This window comes from Eubalaena glacialis, chromosome 5 (genome assembly GCF_028564815.1).
Source record: "Eubalaena glacialis isolate mEubGla1 chromosome 5, mEubGla1.1.hap2.+ XY, whole genome shotgun sequence".
Lineage (NCBI taxonomy): Eukaryota > Metazoa > Chordata > Mammalia > Artiodactyla > Balaenidae > Eubalaena > Eubalaena glacialis.
The window spans coordinates 108,861,184-108,879,935 of record NC_083720.1 but is presented as its reverse complement, the minus strand read 5'-3'; the positions used below and the strand labels follow the sequence as shown (position 1 = coordinate 108,879,935).

At 34.8% G+C, this 18,752-nt stretch overlaps 1 protein-coding gene across 12 annotated transcripts in view; it reads right to left on the bottom strand.

Moving 5' to 3' along the window:
- PTPN13 (protein tyrosine phosphatase non-receptor type 13) overlaps positions 1 to 18,752 on the bottom strand; it is a 226,512-nt gene that overhangs the window by 43,316 nt on the left and 164,444 nt on the right. For 6 of the 12 annotated variants that reach the window (XM_061192478.1, XM_061192480.1, XM_061192485.1 and 3 more), the window contains 11 exons: positions 13,224 to 13,313; positions 12,561 to 12,668; positions 12,249 to 12,380; positions 10,409 to 10,872; positions 9,221 to 9,367; positions 7,881 to 7,974; positions 5,323 to 5,408; positions 4,461 to 4,623; positions 2,879 to 3,093; positions 2,666 to 2,764; positions 919 to 1,283 (listed from right to left, as the gene is read on the bottom strand). In XM_061192478.1, coding sequence (XP_061048461.1) covers positions 919 to 1,283; positions 2,666 to 2,764; positions 2,879 to 3,093; positions 4,461 to 4,623; positions 5,323 to 5,408; positions 7,881 to 7,974; positions 9,221 to 9,367; positions 10,409 to 10,872; positions 12,249 to 12,380; positions 12,561 to 12,668; positions 13,224 to 13,313 — 1,963 coding nt within the window. The remainder of the gene's footprint in view (positions 1 to 918; positions 1,284 to 2,665; positions 2,765 to 2,878; positions 3,094 to 4,460; positions 4,624 to 5,322; positions 5,409 to 7,880; positions 7,975 to 9,220; positions 9,368 to 10,408; positions 10,873 to 12,248; positions 12,381 to 12,560; positions 12,669 to 13,223; positions 13,314 to 18,752) is intronic. The other 6 variants (XM_061192479.1, XM_061192481.1, XM_061192483.1 and 3 more) reach the window with 5 other exon arrangements.

Below are 18,752 nucleotides of genomic sequence, written 5' to 3'. Positions count from 1 at the left end.
ATTTTCAAACACATTGCAATGTCAATATAGTAAGTTTATGCCACAAACAGAAAATGCTCAACAAATATTTATGTTTGCTTTTTATTGAGATCCTAAGCTACTTTTTGTCTGATTCTGGACTATGAATTTATTTCACATCTGTTCTGTGCTAACATTACTGATTCTTATTCTCTGTCCACCTCTTTAAGCTGCATAAATCAGTAAGAAAAGTTAAATAAGTATACTTTTGACTCCTAGTTGTTAATTCAAGGCTGAAGCTAATGTTATCAGAAGTCTAATGTGTGTTTCAACATAAGAAAAAGGAAGAAATAAGAAAAGAGTAAGTCTTATTCTTGTAGTTATTTTGGATGACACAATAGGAAAAAAACAAAAAAAACCTTGAACATATAGATAGTTGGACCTGAATATACCCAAAGTTGTAGCTAAACCATAAAATGTCTGAATAACTCTCATAGGTATAGATGTAGTCTTTCCGTTTGTATTCCTCTATGCTTTCAATCATTTCTTCTGTCCCCCTCTTCAGTACTCTTTTATGTCCTACCTTTTGCAAACTCTCTACCCACTTCCTCCCTACCGCTTCCCTTTATATGTCTACTCCTTACTCTTCTATCCCATCACTATCAAAATAGGTCTGTTCTCCTTCTGATAAGTAACATGAATGATGGTGAAATACAAAAAACTTTCTTAATTACTAGTAAATATGCTCAAAAGAGCAGCAAGTCTCAGGTCAAATGGGTAGAGAGTGTGCTAACTAAAACTGTCAGACACAATAGCTAGATATCCAATAGAGTCACTTTCTGCCTCACGATTGTGAGGTTCACAGATAGACACATTTCATTCTTAGAGAAATGGAGGTGGTTGCTCTCGTTACTAACACCAACCAGCTGCTTTGAGGGCTACACATAATATTGACAATACCTGTCCTCAAGTTCTGGTTTATTAGGTGTTTTCTGAGGATAGTAAAACATGGTACAAATGGTATTTTCTTGACTCCTGAGTGCGTCGTGTTGACTTTGTGCCTGTGACACCATGTTGCTTAGAGTCTGATGCAAAGCTGAACTCCAGCTCATATTTGGTATCTTTGCTGGAGCTTTCACTAAGTCATCTTCTCCACTCCCACTACTGTCACTATAACTGTCTCTCCTGGATGGGGACGTGCGTGGTTTCTTGCTTTTGTCAGACATTTCATTTTCATCTGAGCTGGTGCCTTGCTCCACACATGCTGTCTGAAGAGGGTCTTTACTGTTGTTTGGAGGTACTTGTGCTGGAGAGTGCAGTGGGGTCTGTAATGGACACATTTAAAGAGATCAGAGTGTGATAACTTATATTTTCATTTGGTTGAAAATGAACTTGTTAAACATAAGCACTTCCTATTAAAATATTCAATTCATTTTTTTGATAACAAAAGTAATTTATGCTCATTAGAGAAAAAATCATATATAAAAGTAACAACTGTTAATATTGTACAACTTATACTTTCATTCATAATTAGAGTTACAGTATATATTAATATCATACTTTGTATCCTGCTTTCAAAATTTAGGTTTCTACCATGAGTATCTTCTGAGATCCTTAAATATGCTTTGAAAACAACTGCATAAACTGTATAATAATCTTACAGATGGCTATAGCTTTAATTTATTTCAGAATTCTTTTATTGGATACAGAGTTGTTTCTAGCTTTTCACTATAAATAGAAATCTAGAACTTCTTTGTATGTAGATTTTCACCTGAGTTTCTCATTATTTCCTTGTAATTTCCTGTAACAGAAATAGAATTTTCTACGTTCAGCATGTAAGATGTTTTTAAAGGCCTTGTTAAATATTTCCAGATTGCTTTCCAGAAAGATTGTATCAATTTACATGCTCAAGAAATTTCCACTCAGTTCTTCCTATCTGGTTCCCAAAATCAATGTAGTCTCTTAAAATGCTATTTATAATGCACCTTACAGAAATGTTACTTTCCCGTTAATGTCCTTATAATACTCCCTCCTTCTCCCGGATATAAGGGTTAAAGTTTCTGGGGCCAGACACTCCTGCCTTTCATACACAGGGATCATGTTCACTGGTAACGGAACACTATTTTAAGTACACAGGCCAGAGGCTGTCTTTCAATTAGATTATTATTCATCTATGTATGGATTCCCACCTATCAGTATGCAATGTATAAATAACCATCAAAATAGATTTTGGATCCTTTAGCTATTCCTTAACATAAGAAAGGAAATGGACAAATATATTGCCTACTATGTGATTTCTAGTATTAAAAGTTAAGGCAAAAAATCTTAAATAATTCTCATTTTCATCTAAACTAGCTCAGAACGAGGATTACATTTCCAAATTTGGTTCAATGAAGAAATGGACAAAAGGTTTTTGTAACCATTGTTTTGTTTTTTTCTATTTATGTTTGGAAAATAAATTCCTAAAATCCTAGAATCCTAGAATCTTAGAATTGGAAGGGAGAGAAGAGAAAGTGAACTAAATTACTTTATATTACAAACATAGATTACACTCAGAGATTATGTGACCCACACAAGATAATACTCCTAGCTAAAGAAGTAACTAGGATGAAACCCAGGAGATCAAACTATGATGAAACCACTGCAACTGAATTAATCATTCAATTGATACTCTGTAAATATAGAAATTACTTTTCCTAAGTCTCACCAAAGGAGCAGGGTCGATTTCTGGTAGCACACCAGGTGGTGGTCTACAGAGAAGCAAGGATACTTCTGGAGATGTTCCCCTGAGAGCGGATATGACTTCCTGTGGGTACCATGAGTGAGAAATGAAGATACGGTTAAACCAGCATTATGAAATCATTCTGAAAAGCCAATCCAACTCATCAAAAATGCTGCACTTCACATGCTGGGGGCTCACCTGCTGAGACAGTCCTTTCAAAGAGGCTCCATTCACTTTCAAGATAACATCTCCCACATCAATTTGTCCACTTTCTGCTGCTGGCTGTCCCGGAAAGAGCTTTTTAACCCTTACTATGCTGACGTTCATTTGCTCGGGTATAAGATTATCTTCTCGAGAAAAACTGAACCCTAGGCCTGAGCTATTTTTAAACAATTTCACCTCAAATGTATTCTCTGGAGAAAAAAAAAATATAAAGAAAGTAAATATTCTTAACAGGCTGTGTATACATATGAACATATAAACATATATACTTTTAGATATATTTTAAAAAGCCCATTTCCACCATATTTACAGCTTTATATGCAATTATTGTATGCTTATTCTATATTTAAATCCTATTTCACACTCTCTATTATTAAGAAAACTTAAGCTGCATGAACTAATATGCTGTTTGAACAGAAAAGTGGGTTCTGAAATAAGGGTTCTGAAAATGAAATTATGTTTTAATTCCATATGTTTTATAGAACTGTACAATGACAGAGAAAAAGAGGGGAAAAAAACAAGAAAGGAGAAGAATAAGAGAAATTCAGGTATACAATGGGAAAGAGATGGTAAGAAGAGCAAAACAAATGATAGAGAAGGGTTAAGGGCAAGTGAGGTGACCTTCTAATATTTAGGTGAGGTACAATTTAATCCAGTAAACTGCAAAGCGTTGTGATAAAATTCTCATCAACAAAAGAAATTAAAAGAACAATAACCCGGAAAGCATGAAAAACATATTTAGAGAAAGAGTAATGGAAAAATAAAGAACATAAGGCAGTGAGATTAAGTGGATACACTAATTTTATTTTCATAATCAGGAAAAATAATATAGGTTGGGCTAATACTTTCTTTTTATTTTGGAGACTAATTCAGGGTTGCTAACATTTGTATAATCAAAGAAAAATTTAAAATAAAGACAAAACAATGACTATATACCACCACCACCATTTATAAAGGACATTTATAACCTCAAAAGGAAGATAGATGGACTCAGAGGGCACTTCCGTATTATGAACACATTTAGCCTCATGAAAAACTCACTACCACATCAGTCTTAATTTCCTTATTTTACTTCCAATTAGTGGTATGTCTAAAGGCTAGCAAAGTTTGTAAGAAAAACCAGTATCTGGGAACTGTTAGTGAATTTCTGCCCAGGCTTAGCTTCACAAGTCCATACAATTAAACAGAAATATAAAAAATGTTTAAGAGTCAAGGTTTCATATGGGTTTGAAGCCATTCTCAGCAATTATTTATATTTATCTTTTTCCTATACAAATTTTATTTTGAATTTTACAACTATTTAAGGCACTATAAAATGACCATAATTTGTTTTGTGCATGATTTCATTATCCGAAGCCTTTCAGACTTCAACAGCTACAAACGTGTCTTTTTTTTTTTTTTTTTTAATTTAGTATAGTGCTGCATCAGATTGTTATTTACACTTGACAAGAATAAATAAAGAGACCCAGGTATGAATTGTGATCCAACATGTAAAAATCAAATTTTAAATAATCCAGGAATAAGTTTAATGTGAGGTGACAGTCTCCCAAGGTCTGACCTTCAGTAACAAAGCTGTAGTCTTTGACGTGAGTCATTTTCTTCATCATTTTTTCTGGGGCTTGACCTTGGGCATCTGGATCTGAGAGGGTACACTGTGGGGTTACAGGGACATGTTCTTTGGATGCTGGAGACTGTCCCTTTTCTAACAACAGATGAACCACCTGGACAAATAGAACAGTACTTCATTAACTAAGAAGAAAGTTTTATAAGAAAGTAGGTAAGTTTTCAGGACTTTGTATAGTTGATGGTATAAAATCATTTAAAGTAACTACCTGGTCTACCAAAATACAAGTAGAGGGAGAGAAAAATAGAGGGAAAAAGCAAGGGACTGAAAATTTCAAAATCAAGGTTTTGAAAACTGTATAAAAAGATAAACTATTAGAAAGAAAAAAATTCTATTATAAAAATAATATAAACATCTTATAGAAAATTCAGGTATTAAAATAAAATCACCACTAACCTAATAATATAAAGACCTTTATAAATAATTTGGTAAACTCCCTGACTCAAAATGTATTAGACCAATGTGAATTTCGCCTCTGGGCTGAAATAACTAGAAGTGAAAATCACTAGATATTTGTAGCTGTTTATGAAAAAAATTTTAATGCAATCTGCCTCCTTCCTCCTGTCAGATCTCTGGTAATATAAGGGCTAAATGTGATAGAGAAAGCCAGCTTCCTAAATAAAAATCCTCATCATAATACTTGCTTCCCAGTTTGGAAGGAAAAATACAAGCATGTTTACACGAATCAGGCTTTGTTTCTTGACTAATAAATTTGGAGATCTCAGTGAAATTAGTATTATTCACACATTATTATGTTCTATGGTATCTAGAAAAGGTTGGTATAATGATCTATTACCTGTCCCGTATTTCTCAGTGTCTCCACAGCTTGCTTATGAGTAGCTCCTTCCAGACTAACTCCATTGACAGCTAGGACACGATCACCTACAAATTAGGCAGTAATGTTGAAAGAAGCAAATCATAAAATAAAGATTCTACATGTTCTTTAATACCTTATGGTCTCGTTTTGTACTAATTTGCTTGAGGAAATACTCAGACAAATTCTGGACAAAACTGTTTCACAGAGTTTCTTTAACACGTACTTAATTCCTTTCTCAATTCTATGGCTAATCATTTCAGAACAGGATATTGTATATATTATAAAATCAGTTTAAATTAGGGAAAAAAGATAAACTGAACTACAAATATAGAGAGACTGGAGGGAACTAACCTAGTTAGTTCTTATTAGAAATGCAGATGTCAGTGTTTTTGCAAGGGCACTATCCCTTTCGCAATCTCTGGCAATTTGCTTCTTAGAAAGTATCAATACAAAACATGAACTAAAACACTGTCGAGACATTTTCTGATTTGAGAGAATAAGCTTAAAATAAGAGTTTTTGGCCCATCTCCTAGAGTAATGAAATTAAAAACAAAAATAAATAAATGGGACCTAATTAAACTTAAAAGCTTTTGCACAGCAGAGGAAACCATAAACAAGACCAAAAGACAACCCTCAGAATGGGAGAAAATATTTTCAAACAAAGCAACTGACAAAGGATTAATCTCCAAAATATACAAGCAGCTCATGCAGCTCAACATCAAAAAAACAAACAACCCAATCCAAAAATGGGCGGAAGACCTAAACAGACATTTCTCCAAAGACACACAGATTGCCAACAAACACATGAAAAGATGCTCAACATCACTAATTATTAGAGAAATGAAAATCAAAACCACAATGAGGTATCACCTTACAATGGTCAGAATAGCCATCAACAAAAAAATCTACAAGCAATAAATGCTGGAGAGGGTGTGGAGAAAAGGGAACCCTATTGCACTGTTGGTGGGAATGTCATTGGTACAGCTGCTTTGGAGAACAGTAAGGAGATTCCTTAAAAAACAAAAATAGAACTACCATACGACCCAGCAATCCCACTACTGGGTATATATCCCGAGAAAACCATAATGCAAAAAGTCATGTACCACAATGTTCACTGCAGCTCTATTTACAATAGCCAGGACATGGAAGCAACCTAAGTGTCCATTGACAGATGAATGGGTAAAGAAGATGTGGCACATATATACAGTGGAATATTACTCAGCTATAAAAAGAAACAAAATTGAGTTATTAGTAGTGAGGTGGATGGACCTATATATGCAATCTAAAAAAGGTTCTGAAGAACCTAGGGGCAGGACAGGAATAAAGACGCAGATGTAGAGAATGGACTTGAGGACATGGGGAGGGGGAAGGGTAAGCTGGGACGAAGTGAGAGAGCAGCATGGACACATATACACTACCAAATGTAAAACAGATAGCTAGTGGGAAGCAGCTGCATAGCACAGGGAGATCAGCTCGGTGCTTTGTGACCATCTAGAGGGGTGGGATAGGGAGAGTGGGAGGGAGATGCAAGAGGAAGGGGATATGGAGATATATGTATACGTATAGCTGATTCACTTTGTTATACAGCAAAAACTAACACACTACTGTAAAGCAATTATACTCCTATAAAGATGTTAAAAAAAAAAACCCCAAAAAAACAAAAACTAAAAATAGAACTACTATATGACCCAGCAATCCCACTACTGGGCATATACCCTGAGAAAAACATAATTCAAAAAGATACATGTACCCCAATTTTCACTGCAGCACTATTTACAATAGCCAGGACATGGAAGCAAGCTAAATGTCCATCGACGGATGAATGGATAAAGAAGATGTGGTACATATATCCATGGAATATTACTCAGCCATAAAAAGGAACGAAACTGGGTCATTTGTAGTGATGTGGATGAACCTAGAGTCAGTCTGTCATACAGAGTGAAGTAAGTCAGAAAGAGAAAAACAAATATCATATATTAACACATATATATGGAATCTAGAAAAATGGTACTGATGAACCTATTTGCAGGGCAGGAAAAGAGACACAGACGTAGAGAACGGACTTGTGGACACAGCGCGGGCAGGGGAGGGTGGGACAAATTGAGAGAGTAGCACTGACATATATACACTACCATGTGTAAAACAGATAGCTAGTGCGAAGCTGCTGCTATAGCTCTGTATAGCACAGGGAGCTCAGCTCGGTGCTCTGTGATGACCTAGAGGGGTGGGATACGGGCGGGGGTGGGGGTTGGTGGTGGGAGGGAGGCTCAAGAGGGAGGGGATATATGTATACATGTAGCTGATTCACTTTGTTCTACAGCAGAAACTAACACAACATTGTAAAGCAATTATACTCCAAAAAAAATTTTTTTTGGAATTATATCAAGGAGTTTTTTAATGCCGTAGTCTTAAAATAATTGATATGTTCTTATTTCATATTATGAATAATTTGAACGTCTGTATCAACTTTCCAATTTCTTCTTTATTTGTTGAAGTGATAATCCTATATGTAATTCCCATACACACAAACACTCTACCTTTGTGAATTCTGCCATCGGACTCCGCTGCTCCCTTGGGAATAACAGCTTTCACATAAATGCCACCATGTCTGACACTGGTATTCACACCTCCCTAAGCGGAAAAAGACAAACAAAATAGCATTTTGTAATATGAAAAATTTCCCACTCTATCTTTCAAATCTGAGACATAGAAAGCATTCAATGCATCAGCCAAAGCAACAGCATCACATCAGCACGTGCAATTACTTCAATACCCAAGAATATTTCTAGTAAGTTTTCCAAATGTTAAAGCAGTTACTTTTTTAGAAAAATTCTTTATTCAGAAAATAACAACATGCCAGATCTTGACTGTATGAGGAGTTGCTCTTCCTTTTATAAGTCTATACCATGCATTACGCACAAGCAGCAAGCAAAAATCCATCCATGCAAAATTAGTGTGAGAATATAACTGTCAGAAAAAACAGCATATAGAATAATATACTTCAGATCATATTTGCTAATCTGAAAGCAAATCTCATGAATCAAGGGAAAATTTTCTTTTCATTTTAAAAGGTGTTGGTATAGAAGTTTTGTTACAGTGTAGAGGAGATCTAATGAGTAGATTCTCCATCTCTTGTGGATATTTAGCTTTTATTTCCCTTCACAATAGGAAGATAATAAAATTCAAAAGAAGTTACGAACAAGGGGGAAAGGGTTACAGTATTATTAAAACTGAAAGAAAAGTAGGTTTTCTTTTTGATCTCTATATGTTAAGCGTGCTATTTCTACCTTACTTCTAAATGGCTTTTCATAACTAACAATATCCTTCAAATGCCATAAATGATAATGTTACACTTAGGGTACAGTGTATTCATTAATAGAATTCTAAAGTAACTTCATCAAATAGCCTATGCTCATATTTTAACTACTTTAAAAGTACTACATATATTCTTGGGAACTTCTAATATTAAGATACTAATCATAATTACATGTTAAGATGTATTATGAAGTGAAAGGCCATATAAATATTTATTAGACTTTAATTATTTATAATGTAGGTTAAAATGTATTATTCCATGCTAATGCAGAAGACGTCAAATGTATACAAAACATACTTATTAATTTTATATTTTTCAAGTCTGGTATTCAGATTAAGCAAGTATGAGATCTATGGGGGAAAACAGCATTTGTCTATTTCTTTTAAACCACAGGAAAAAGTGAGTAGCACACTCAAGTTTTTTAAAAGAAGTCTTAAGATATAATTAAATTTTTAATTTTGGAAATATTTGACCAGTTTCCCTTTTGAAGCAAAATAATTCAATTAATAAATTGACATACAAAAGGCTGCTGGAAATGGAGAAGAGAAAACATTTGAAAACCTTGTCAAACAGTACCGTGACACTTATCCCCAAGCTGTTTTCATTTTTAGACAGTTCAACCTCAAAGATATCTCCAGGTTTAGGAGGTGATGAAGGAAAAGTTTTAAAATTCATTTTGTTGGATGTATTCATTGAGGAGGAAGATTCCTTAGCAAAGAAAAACAAAAGGATTTCTTGTTAGAGTCAAACTGAATTATTAATGGAAGATCAATATGTGTTTTTTTTAAAAATTAAGAAAAAGTAAGATATTAAGGGACAGAGTAGATCTGAAGATCATGAAGTTTGGAAGAGATCTTAGGGATCATCTAATCCAATGCCTTCATAGTTTATGGTTGAGGAAATTGAGGTCTAGAGATTAAAGGGCTTTCTTCAGGTCAAACAGATATGGCAGAGGGAAGCCCAGAACCCAGTTCAAACCTGGCTTTTACATAATCCTTATCCAATGCTTTTTATACACTCAAATTTAGAAAGTATTTCCATTTCATTTAAAAAACAATACATATCAAGCAGTAGCTTTTAACTTGGGCCTTTAAGATGAGTAGGCCTCATGTTTACTTTGCTAATGTTTACAAATCCACTATAAACAGACACAACAGCTAAGCCCAGTTTATAAGGACATAACTCTCTTACGAGGAATGTTAGAGACATTAAGAGGAATGTTTTTCAGTGAACAAAGGGCTTAAGGTTCTTTTCTGAACCCGCTTGTGAATATGAGTATAAATTTATATCATTTCTAAAATTTCTAGGAAATGAACAATTTTCGATATTGTTGCTCTTATTATCATACATTCAGAACTTCAGAATAATTTAGGCTATCAACAGTAAAGTCAACTGTCCATTATATGAACTATTTAGGAACAATTTTTTCAGATATTAAATTCTCTTATTAATATAAATATGAAGAGATAAACAATTTATAGAAAACAATCATAATCTGATTATTCATTCCTTTGTGTAATCATGTAGCAAGTTCCCAGAATGACAGCCATTTTGGAGTTAGTATTCAAAGCTGCTAATTTCTCTGAAAGTTAGCATCAAATGCAGTAGCAGTTAGTAGCATAATACATAAACTATTTCTCCTTTCCAGAACAATGTACTCAGTTTACAGTAGATTATTCTGCTCTGTAATATATTTGCTGTTGTTTGCTTTGTTAAGTGAAAAAAACAAAGATTCAAATTAAACAATGCCTTTTTTGGCGTTTGATGATCCTGACTGCTGGAATAAGTGGCTTCATCCATGTCTGAATCTCCACGGTCAGAGTAATCTGTTGCATCATAAATGCCTGCTTTTTTAGCTTTGCTTTGGTTACTGTCAGTAGAAGACCCCTTTTTCTCAATGGCTTTGGATATCACAGATGGGGAAGGGCTGCCGTGCTGTGATTCCTGCCTGCTTCGGTCACCTACATGGCTGACAAAGAAACCATTGACCTGGCTCTGGGACAAGCTGGCACTCTCAGTCCTGGAATCTTGAGAACTCAGGCTTCCCTCCCGCAGGCCCCCAGACAGCCCAAATGAGCTATCTGAGATGTGCCTTGGGGTGCCACGTGGCCAGCAGTGATCCTCAGAAGAATTTACAGCACTGTCTTGCATGTAGGAAGCTTTCTTCATGTAGTTTTTCATGCCAATGCCAATGTGCACAGGAGTAGAAGGCACTGAAAAGTCAAAATTCGTCAATGAGGATAACAGGTTAGTGACACATGTTTGTGCTTACATACATGCACAATGTTCCCTGGTGATTGTTGGGAGGATTTTATACAGGATAACACATGTACGACACCTGAGCCAGGGCTTGGAACCATGACAAGGACTCAACAAATGTAGCAGATGCTTTCTGTTTCCTTTGTTTCCTCTTTGGGTCTTTCTTTCCGCAGCTTCTATGGAAACATGGACCCCCTTTGCCTTAACTCCTCATTTCCATTCTCCAAGACCTATTTCTAGTGAGTCTCCCCTGTGAAGACTTTCTCAATTCCCTAACTAGAGATAACTTGAGTCTCCAAAAATCCTTGATCCTTATTTAATGGTTATATATTTACTTGTTTTATATCGTCCTATCAGACTGCATTTTTTGGACTCCAAGTAATTATCAAGGAAGGCAACTCCAAATTCCTTACATACATAGTTCTTTCAAAAAGCCACTTAGGAAAGCTTTCCTAAGACACAATCCACAGGTGACATGCGTAAAAGAATTACAGATGCAAGTTTATTAGAAATGAAAAGTCTTACATGGCAAGCGAAATCAAGGAAAACTTAAATAATATACAAAGAACTCCTAAAAGTCAGTAAGAAGTATACAGTGTTAAGCAGTGAGACAGAATCTGCCCCTGAACTCTGAGCCCTTCCCACTGCTCACTGCACGTGCTATGTGTGCTGCTTTCTAACACTGCCCCACCACTGGATCCTCGTGACCACTCTGTGCAAGACAGACAAGGCAGGGCCAGGTCACTGTGTCCGCTTTAAAGAAAAAAAAGCAACCATAGCTCAAGAGGACTTAAGTCATACAGCTAATAAGTGGCTCAGGTATGGCTTGAACTCAAGTCATCTGATCTTTGTCAAGTGCCTTTTTTGTCACAGCATGCTAATGGCAGGGATTATGAGACAAAATGATATGGTCTTGCTTCTACATTTCTGGTGTGTTGGTATCCTTTTCCTTTTATAATCGGGTTCACGACAGGAATTCATAGGTAACTGTTATATAACTATATTAATTAGGCAATGATTAAGAATTTTATTTCTGATTTGGCCTAAGAAGTGATGGAACACACCGAGTACTCAGAATTTAATTAAGTGATATTGATTTTGCACAACAAATCCATTTTTATGCATGTATTACTAAAGAGGAATAAGATAGAAAATCTTAGAAGTGATGAATGAAAAAGTTATACTGATGCATAAAATTAAAGCAATCAGAACTACACATATTAAATTTCCAGAAAGGAAATAAGTTTAAATCTAATTTATTGTTCAAGGTATTGAAATTTTTGTGGAAAATGAAACAGAACACACAGCTAAGAGACATTCACAACATTACCTTTGGATATCTTCTCTTTTGGCTGAGAGATAACAAGTGTCACGTCTTCAGGTGCATTTTGCAAAATTTCATTTGCAGCATGGTGGCTGACCCCCTCCAGACTCACACTATTCACAGATATCAAACGGTCTCCTGTAAAAATAGACAATCCAATATTTTCTATATCAAAGAGAAATTCATGCTAAATCTTAGAAATGTTACCTGCCCCTCATTATTTTTGTTTTGCCCAAGTTCTACTTTTGCCATCTGTGCAAATTCATGCCTGTCAGTTAAGTACTTAGGAAATTACCTAAATTACCTAAAAATAAATACCTGGCTTTAAGCATCCATCCAAGTCAGCTGGTCCTCCAGGGGTGATTGAACTAATAAATATACCTAGATCCAGTCTTCCCATCTTTTCTCCACCAATAATTTGAAATCCTGTGAAACAGCACATTTTAAAAAGATCTTCATGGGGAGGGGCAAGATAGGGGTAGGGGATTAAGAGGTACAAACTACTATGTATAAAATAAATAAGCTACAAGAATATATTATATAGCACAGGAATATAGCCAATATTTTATAATAACTATAAATGGAGTATAACCTTTAAAAGTTGTGAATCACTATGTTGTACACCTGAAACTTATATGATATTATAAATCAACTATATCTCAATAAAAAATAAATAGAAATAAAAATAAAAGGATCTTCATGATACTGGTGCTTTCAAGGACTAATGGTGAGCCTGCGTGACAAATAGAAGTGTAGAGTCTCATATCAAATATGATTTAATAGGTAACACATGTGAGATGGGACTTAAATTTGGTGGAAATATTGCTTGTAAGCATTTCATCTTTGACATTTCCTGACTGGGCAGGTTGGGGTAAAGGGGATGCAGGTAGGCAGAAGTGGGCTGGGGCCTCAATGCCAATGCTATGCAACTGACTTTTTCTCTTTGAATTTCACAGATCTTTAAGAATCTCAGTGACTTACCTAAGCCATACTTTGTATCTTTTTTCAGGTTAACCAGGGTGATCTCCCTTTCTGGTGAAGATACCATGCTCCATCTTTTGTGTAGCACATCTATTGGAAATGTACAATTTTAAGATAAAATAAACATAACATGCTTGGGTATTGAGACTGCTTGTTCTAATTTAAATAAAGCTCACTAACAGATTGCTCAGTCACTTTAAAATCATATTTTAAATAATATACCATTATCTTATATGTTGATAGTGAGTTATAGTTTACCAAATGATTATGTTATCACATTTATTCCTTATAAATGGTTCCCTGTGAAATAAGTATTGATATATTTCAGTTACAAATGCATAAATAGATCTCAAGAGGTTAAATGATTTGAGCAGGTTTACTCAGCTAGTACAGGCAAGAGGTGAACCTTAAACTTAGGTTGTCAGACTTCATGTCTTTCTGTTACATGACAGCTGACTTCCTGAATTTGATAATGCTCAATATGTTAAGAATTTCCCACTAATAAGTGGTTGGCATTCCTACTTATAATGTGTAAAACATTCATGTAAGTTCTAGGCTAAAAGAGCAACACGAAGAAACAGGATTTATTCTTTTAAATCCCATTAATAAGGACTTGGCTGGCACATTCTCAAAGGACTTCCGTTTCTTATTTTATTTGTGGAACAATCTCATGAGGTAAGCAAAGAGATTTCTAATCATTGTTTTGCAGATGAGGAATAATAGTTCATGACTTGCTCAACATTATCAGCTAGTATCACTGGCCAGCAAAATGCCTTAAGTACTTGATAAATGCTAGCTAAATACATTGAGTGAATGTTGGCATCAGAACTAAAATTTACTTTTTCTTATTTCTACTTGGGTTTTTTTTTTAAAGTAAGCTGATCATTCACAAATATCTCCTAAATAAAACCAATAAATATACCACTTAATTGTCATCTTAATAAAATTACTTCATTTACTTAATAATCAGAGCATGTGAAAACACACACACATACACACACTTCTTGTTATGGGCTGAAATGTGTTGCTCCTCCCTTTCCTCCAAATAAACATGTTGAAACCCTAACTCCTAGTACCTCAGAATTTAACCATATTTGGAGATAGGTTTTTAAAAGGTAAGTTAAAATGAGGTCTTTAGGGTGGCCTAATCCAATATGACTGATATCCTTATAAGAAGAGGGAATTTGGATACAGACGTGTGTGTGCACAGAGGGAAGACCATGTGAAGAAAGAGGAATAGCTCCACCTACAAAGCCAAGGAGAGAGGTCTCAGAAGAAATCAATGCTGCTGACACCTTGATCTCAGACTTCTAGCCTCCAGAACTGTGAGAACATAAATTTATGTTGTTTAAGGCACCCAATCTGTGGGATCTTGTTATGGCAGCTCTAGCAAATTAATACACTTCTTAACATCAACTGTAATTTAATAGTTTACACTGGTCTGTGTGTGACGTGGTGGTAAATGAGTTCAACACACTCAGAAAGATATTTGTTTAAACTAAATCTGCAAATTCACCTCTACATAATTCTTAAGCATATTGAAGCTTTTTGAAAACTAGAGATTATCTGCCAACATGACTACCCATGGATTTAAAATTGTATTAATATGTTATAAATAGTAACTTTGTTGCACAACATATATTAATGCTTAAATGATGAAAATGTGATACTTCATATTCTAGAAATAAACTCCATTAATTTCAGAAAACAATAACAACCATTTGCTCTCTGGAGTCAATTAACCTTGTCCCTTAAACACCAAGTACTAGTTAGTGCAAGTTTGCTAGCTCCCAGTAGTATACACGTCCCTATTCTGTTGTTTCTTTTTGACCAAAACTTAGTTATAAACTTAGTTATAATCAATAGTAGTAGTAGTTCAGTATTTCTAATTAATTAACGAGATTCCAAAAAAAAAGATCACTGGACAATGGTGTGAAGAGCCTTATTTGGTTTATACAAACAAGCATAAAGTTCATGAATTAGTTATTGCCTAACTTAATATTATCTAGGTATCCAAGATACTTTTAGCCTAAAATAGACAATTAGGTCTAATTTTCAGCTAGAACCAAATAAAAAATACAACAGAATGAACCCATAAAATAAAACAAATAAGGGATGAGGTCATGTTAGGTATTAAATGTAAACTTTTATCACCATTCTGAAGACAGAGTCCATTTGCTTTAGACAGAGTGTTTCTGCCTTCAATTATAAAAGTGATCAATATTCTGAATGTTCCTAAGGAGTATCTGTTACAAGTCAAAGGTATTGATTCAAAGAATAAAAATTCCATTTCTTCATTTTCATTTCCAACATATGTACTAACAAGATTGGTTATTTATGTTACTTATTTGGCTAATAAATGTACGTGTGTGTGTGTATGTATATTAAAACATTTCCCAGGTAAACAATATTGGAATATGTGTATAGACCCACACACACACAAAATGTGCAATATTTTTATGTTATTTATTTCCCTAACTAGAAGTAATAGATTAGGCTCTCTGTTTTCAAGGACTCATCAGTGAGATTTGAATATTAATTCATTCAATTATACTTTCACCTTTCAGATGTTTGCTGAATAATTTTCCTGTGAAAGTCCCACATTAGGCAATTGGGGAAAATAAAAAGAGATAATATGAAAGCTGCTAGCATAATAAATGTAAGCGCAATCAGATCAGGCTAGAAGAGCAAAGATTTAGTCTGACTGATAAATAGAATGTTAAGACTTCAGAGAAACAGTTGTATTATGAAGGCATGAGTCAGAGCTGTAAGAGAGGAGAGGTTTCTTCTTGCCAGAAATAAAGAACACTTCAAGGACATGAGGTAGAGTTTTAATAAGTAGATTAGGGAGATGGTTATACACAACAAGTAAGGCATTAACAAAAGCTGAGATGGAAAAAAGGCAGAAAAGGTTCTGCAAAAACGTCACAGATCAGCTTGGCTGGAGTACAAGGTTTGAGTCGGGTGGAGCTGAATATTATTTTGGAAAGGGAAGCTTTGCTAACCTACTCTTTTTAATAGGGAACCCTCCCTTCTGCCACCCTGATATAAAGTGACTTATTAATGTGGGGATAGAGGAAGGAAGGATGTTGGTGTAGACCTACATGTTACTAGACACTACTGTGCACATGTTGAGTTTCTATTTTTCTGGTATTATATTCACATAGATGTTCAAAATACTTTCCCATTGGCTAAAAATAAAAAAAAAGAGAAGGAAGTATCTGAGGGTATATAGTACATAAGAACCCAACTAAATTTAAAGATATAGAATTCAATGAGGATTAAGCAGAATTTATGAATCATTGAAAGTGAGGAGCTAGATATTTCAAGTACCAAGACATTTCTGAGCTATTTTAATTACTGTATGGAAACAAGCATTAATATTCAAGGAATACATATTTTTACATCTTTAAAAGAATTTTCTTTTCCCATTAATATACTTTATGACCACAGCAAATTCTGCAGATATTTTAACGTGTAAAAGAGGCTCAAAGAGAAATTTCCATTTCTTTAATTAATACATGCTGGTGTCATTCCCAATAATGATTACCTGGGAAATATCTTAAGAATAATTGATAAATGTGTAATTTAGAAATTAAATGTACACCCTCTCTGCATTTGAGATTGTTGTTCCAATGTTGCCTTTCTCATCTCTCACAAGGTTCACGTGGACATATTTAGTCCCCAACTAGAATAACTGTGGATACTAATGATAGATACATCTACGAGTAAACTATTTGAATTTCCTAGTAAAAGCATGTTTCTGGTAAGGGCAAAGTCATATAATCAATTTAAGTGAGTCAACAATCTTTCTGCAAGAAAAATTCATTTTCTTGGTTATAGATCTACACCCTTGTCAACTATCAGGCAGCTCCATGCCACTGATTCTAAGAGGAACTGGACTATATAGGCAGAGGAGGCTCTGGATAAATTCATCGCTCACTCTAGGGAAAAAGACCCAATTCAAACTCGGGGATGATGGGTCAGTGACACCACATTGGTATAAAAACAAAGAGAGGTATTTTTCATTGTTATATTACTTAATACACTAACTGCTCCGGTGGTAGGTAAGGAGGATCATAATGGAAATTTGGTGTTTTATTTCTGTGCTAGCATGAATTAGCTGCGTGAACTTGAGCCATATAACATTTCTGGGACTCATTTAACTCATTCATAGAATGGAAAGGTTTGGTTTAGATAAACTTTTTAGTTCCTTTCAGTTCTCAATTTATTTGACTCTATCTTTTGTTTCTGGTTAATTCTCATATCTGTTGAATCCTTTGTGAGCACTTTGGACTTTTATTTTTTATTATAATTTTCAACTTTGTTATGTATTCTAATTAAACTTTAGGTGAAAAAAAAACCCCTAGCATTTAAAGTTACACTGGTCCTTGACATCTGACTAAAAACTAATCTTCTATACAACATTTTATTACTAGGAATTAAGAATGTTCATAAAGACAATAATCAGTTCTAATATTGGGGAAGAAGTTTACTTAACTGTCCATACAAGTTACTTTGCACCAGAATAAGCTTTTTCACATGAGTTTTTTTGCTTTTTGCATTTTGTTTTTGTTAAGAGTTTGGTGTTTGACACCATTTTGTGGTTTGAACAGGAAGGAAGGTGACAAATCCAGCTAAAAGTTACTTTTCAATTGTACAGTAATCCTGAATTATAATAAAACAAGAAAAACTGCAAACCAATTTACACAAGCCTTGCATAAGTTCTACACATTTATAAAATGTTTTTACTTTTTGACTCTCTTAATAAGGAATATTAGAGGGGTTGATCACGATGGTGGAATAAGAAGAAATGGAATTCACCCCCACCCCAATGAATACATCAAAATAAGTCTACATGTGGAACAATTCTCACTAGAAACTGGCAGAAAGACTCCTGTACAACCAAGGCTGTAAGAAAGACATGTAGTCAGGTAGGAAGGAAACAAAAATGATCAGGTCAGGACCTGTGCCCCTGGAAGAGGACTCAGAGGAAAAGGGAAAATACATGGGCAGAGACCAGCTTTGGGGAGTAAGCGGTGAGAGCCGCAGACTGGGTGCTCTAGTCCTGGGGTCCTGCAAAGTGGACATGAGCCCCCTTGGATGGTTGGAGGACTTTAATACCCCACTGACATCAATGGACAGATCATCCAGACAGGAAATCAATAAGCCAACAGTAGTCTTACATGATACAACAGGCGAGTTGGATTTAACAGATGTCTACAGGAAATTCCATCCCAAAACAGCAAAACACATATTCTTTTCAAGTACACATGGAACATTCTCCAGGATAGATAAAGTCCCAACAAAACAAGTCCCAACAAATTTAAGATGACAGAAATTATGTCAAGCATTTAGACCTACCACAATGGTATGAAACTAGAAATCAATTACAGAAAGAAAAATGGGAAAAGAACAAACATGTGGAGACTAAACAACATGCTACTGAAAAAACCAATGGGTCATTGAAGAAATCAAAGAGGAAATCAGAAAATACCTCAAGACAAATGAAAATGGAAACACAATTCT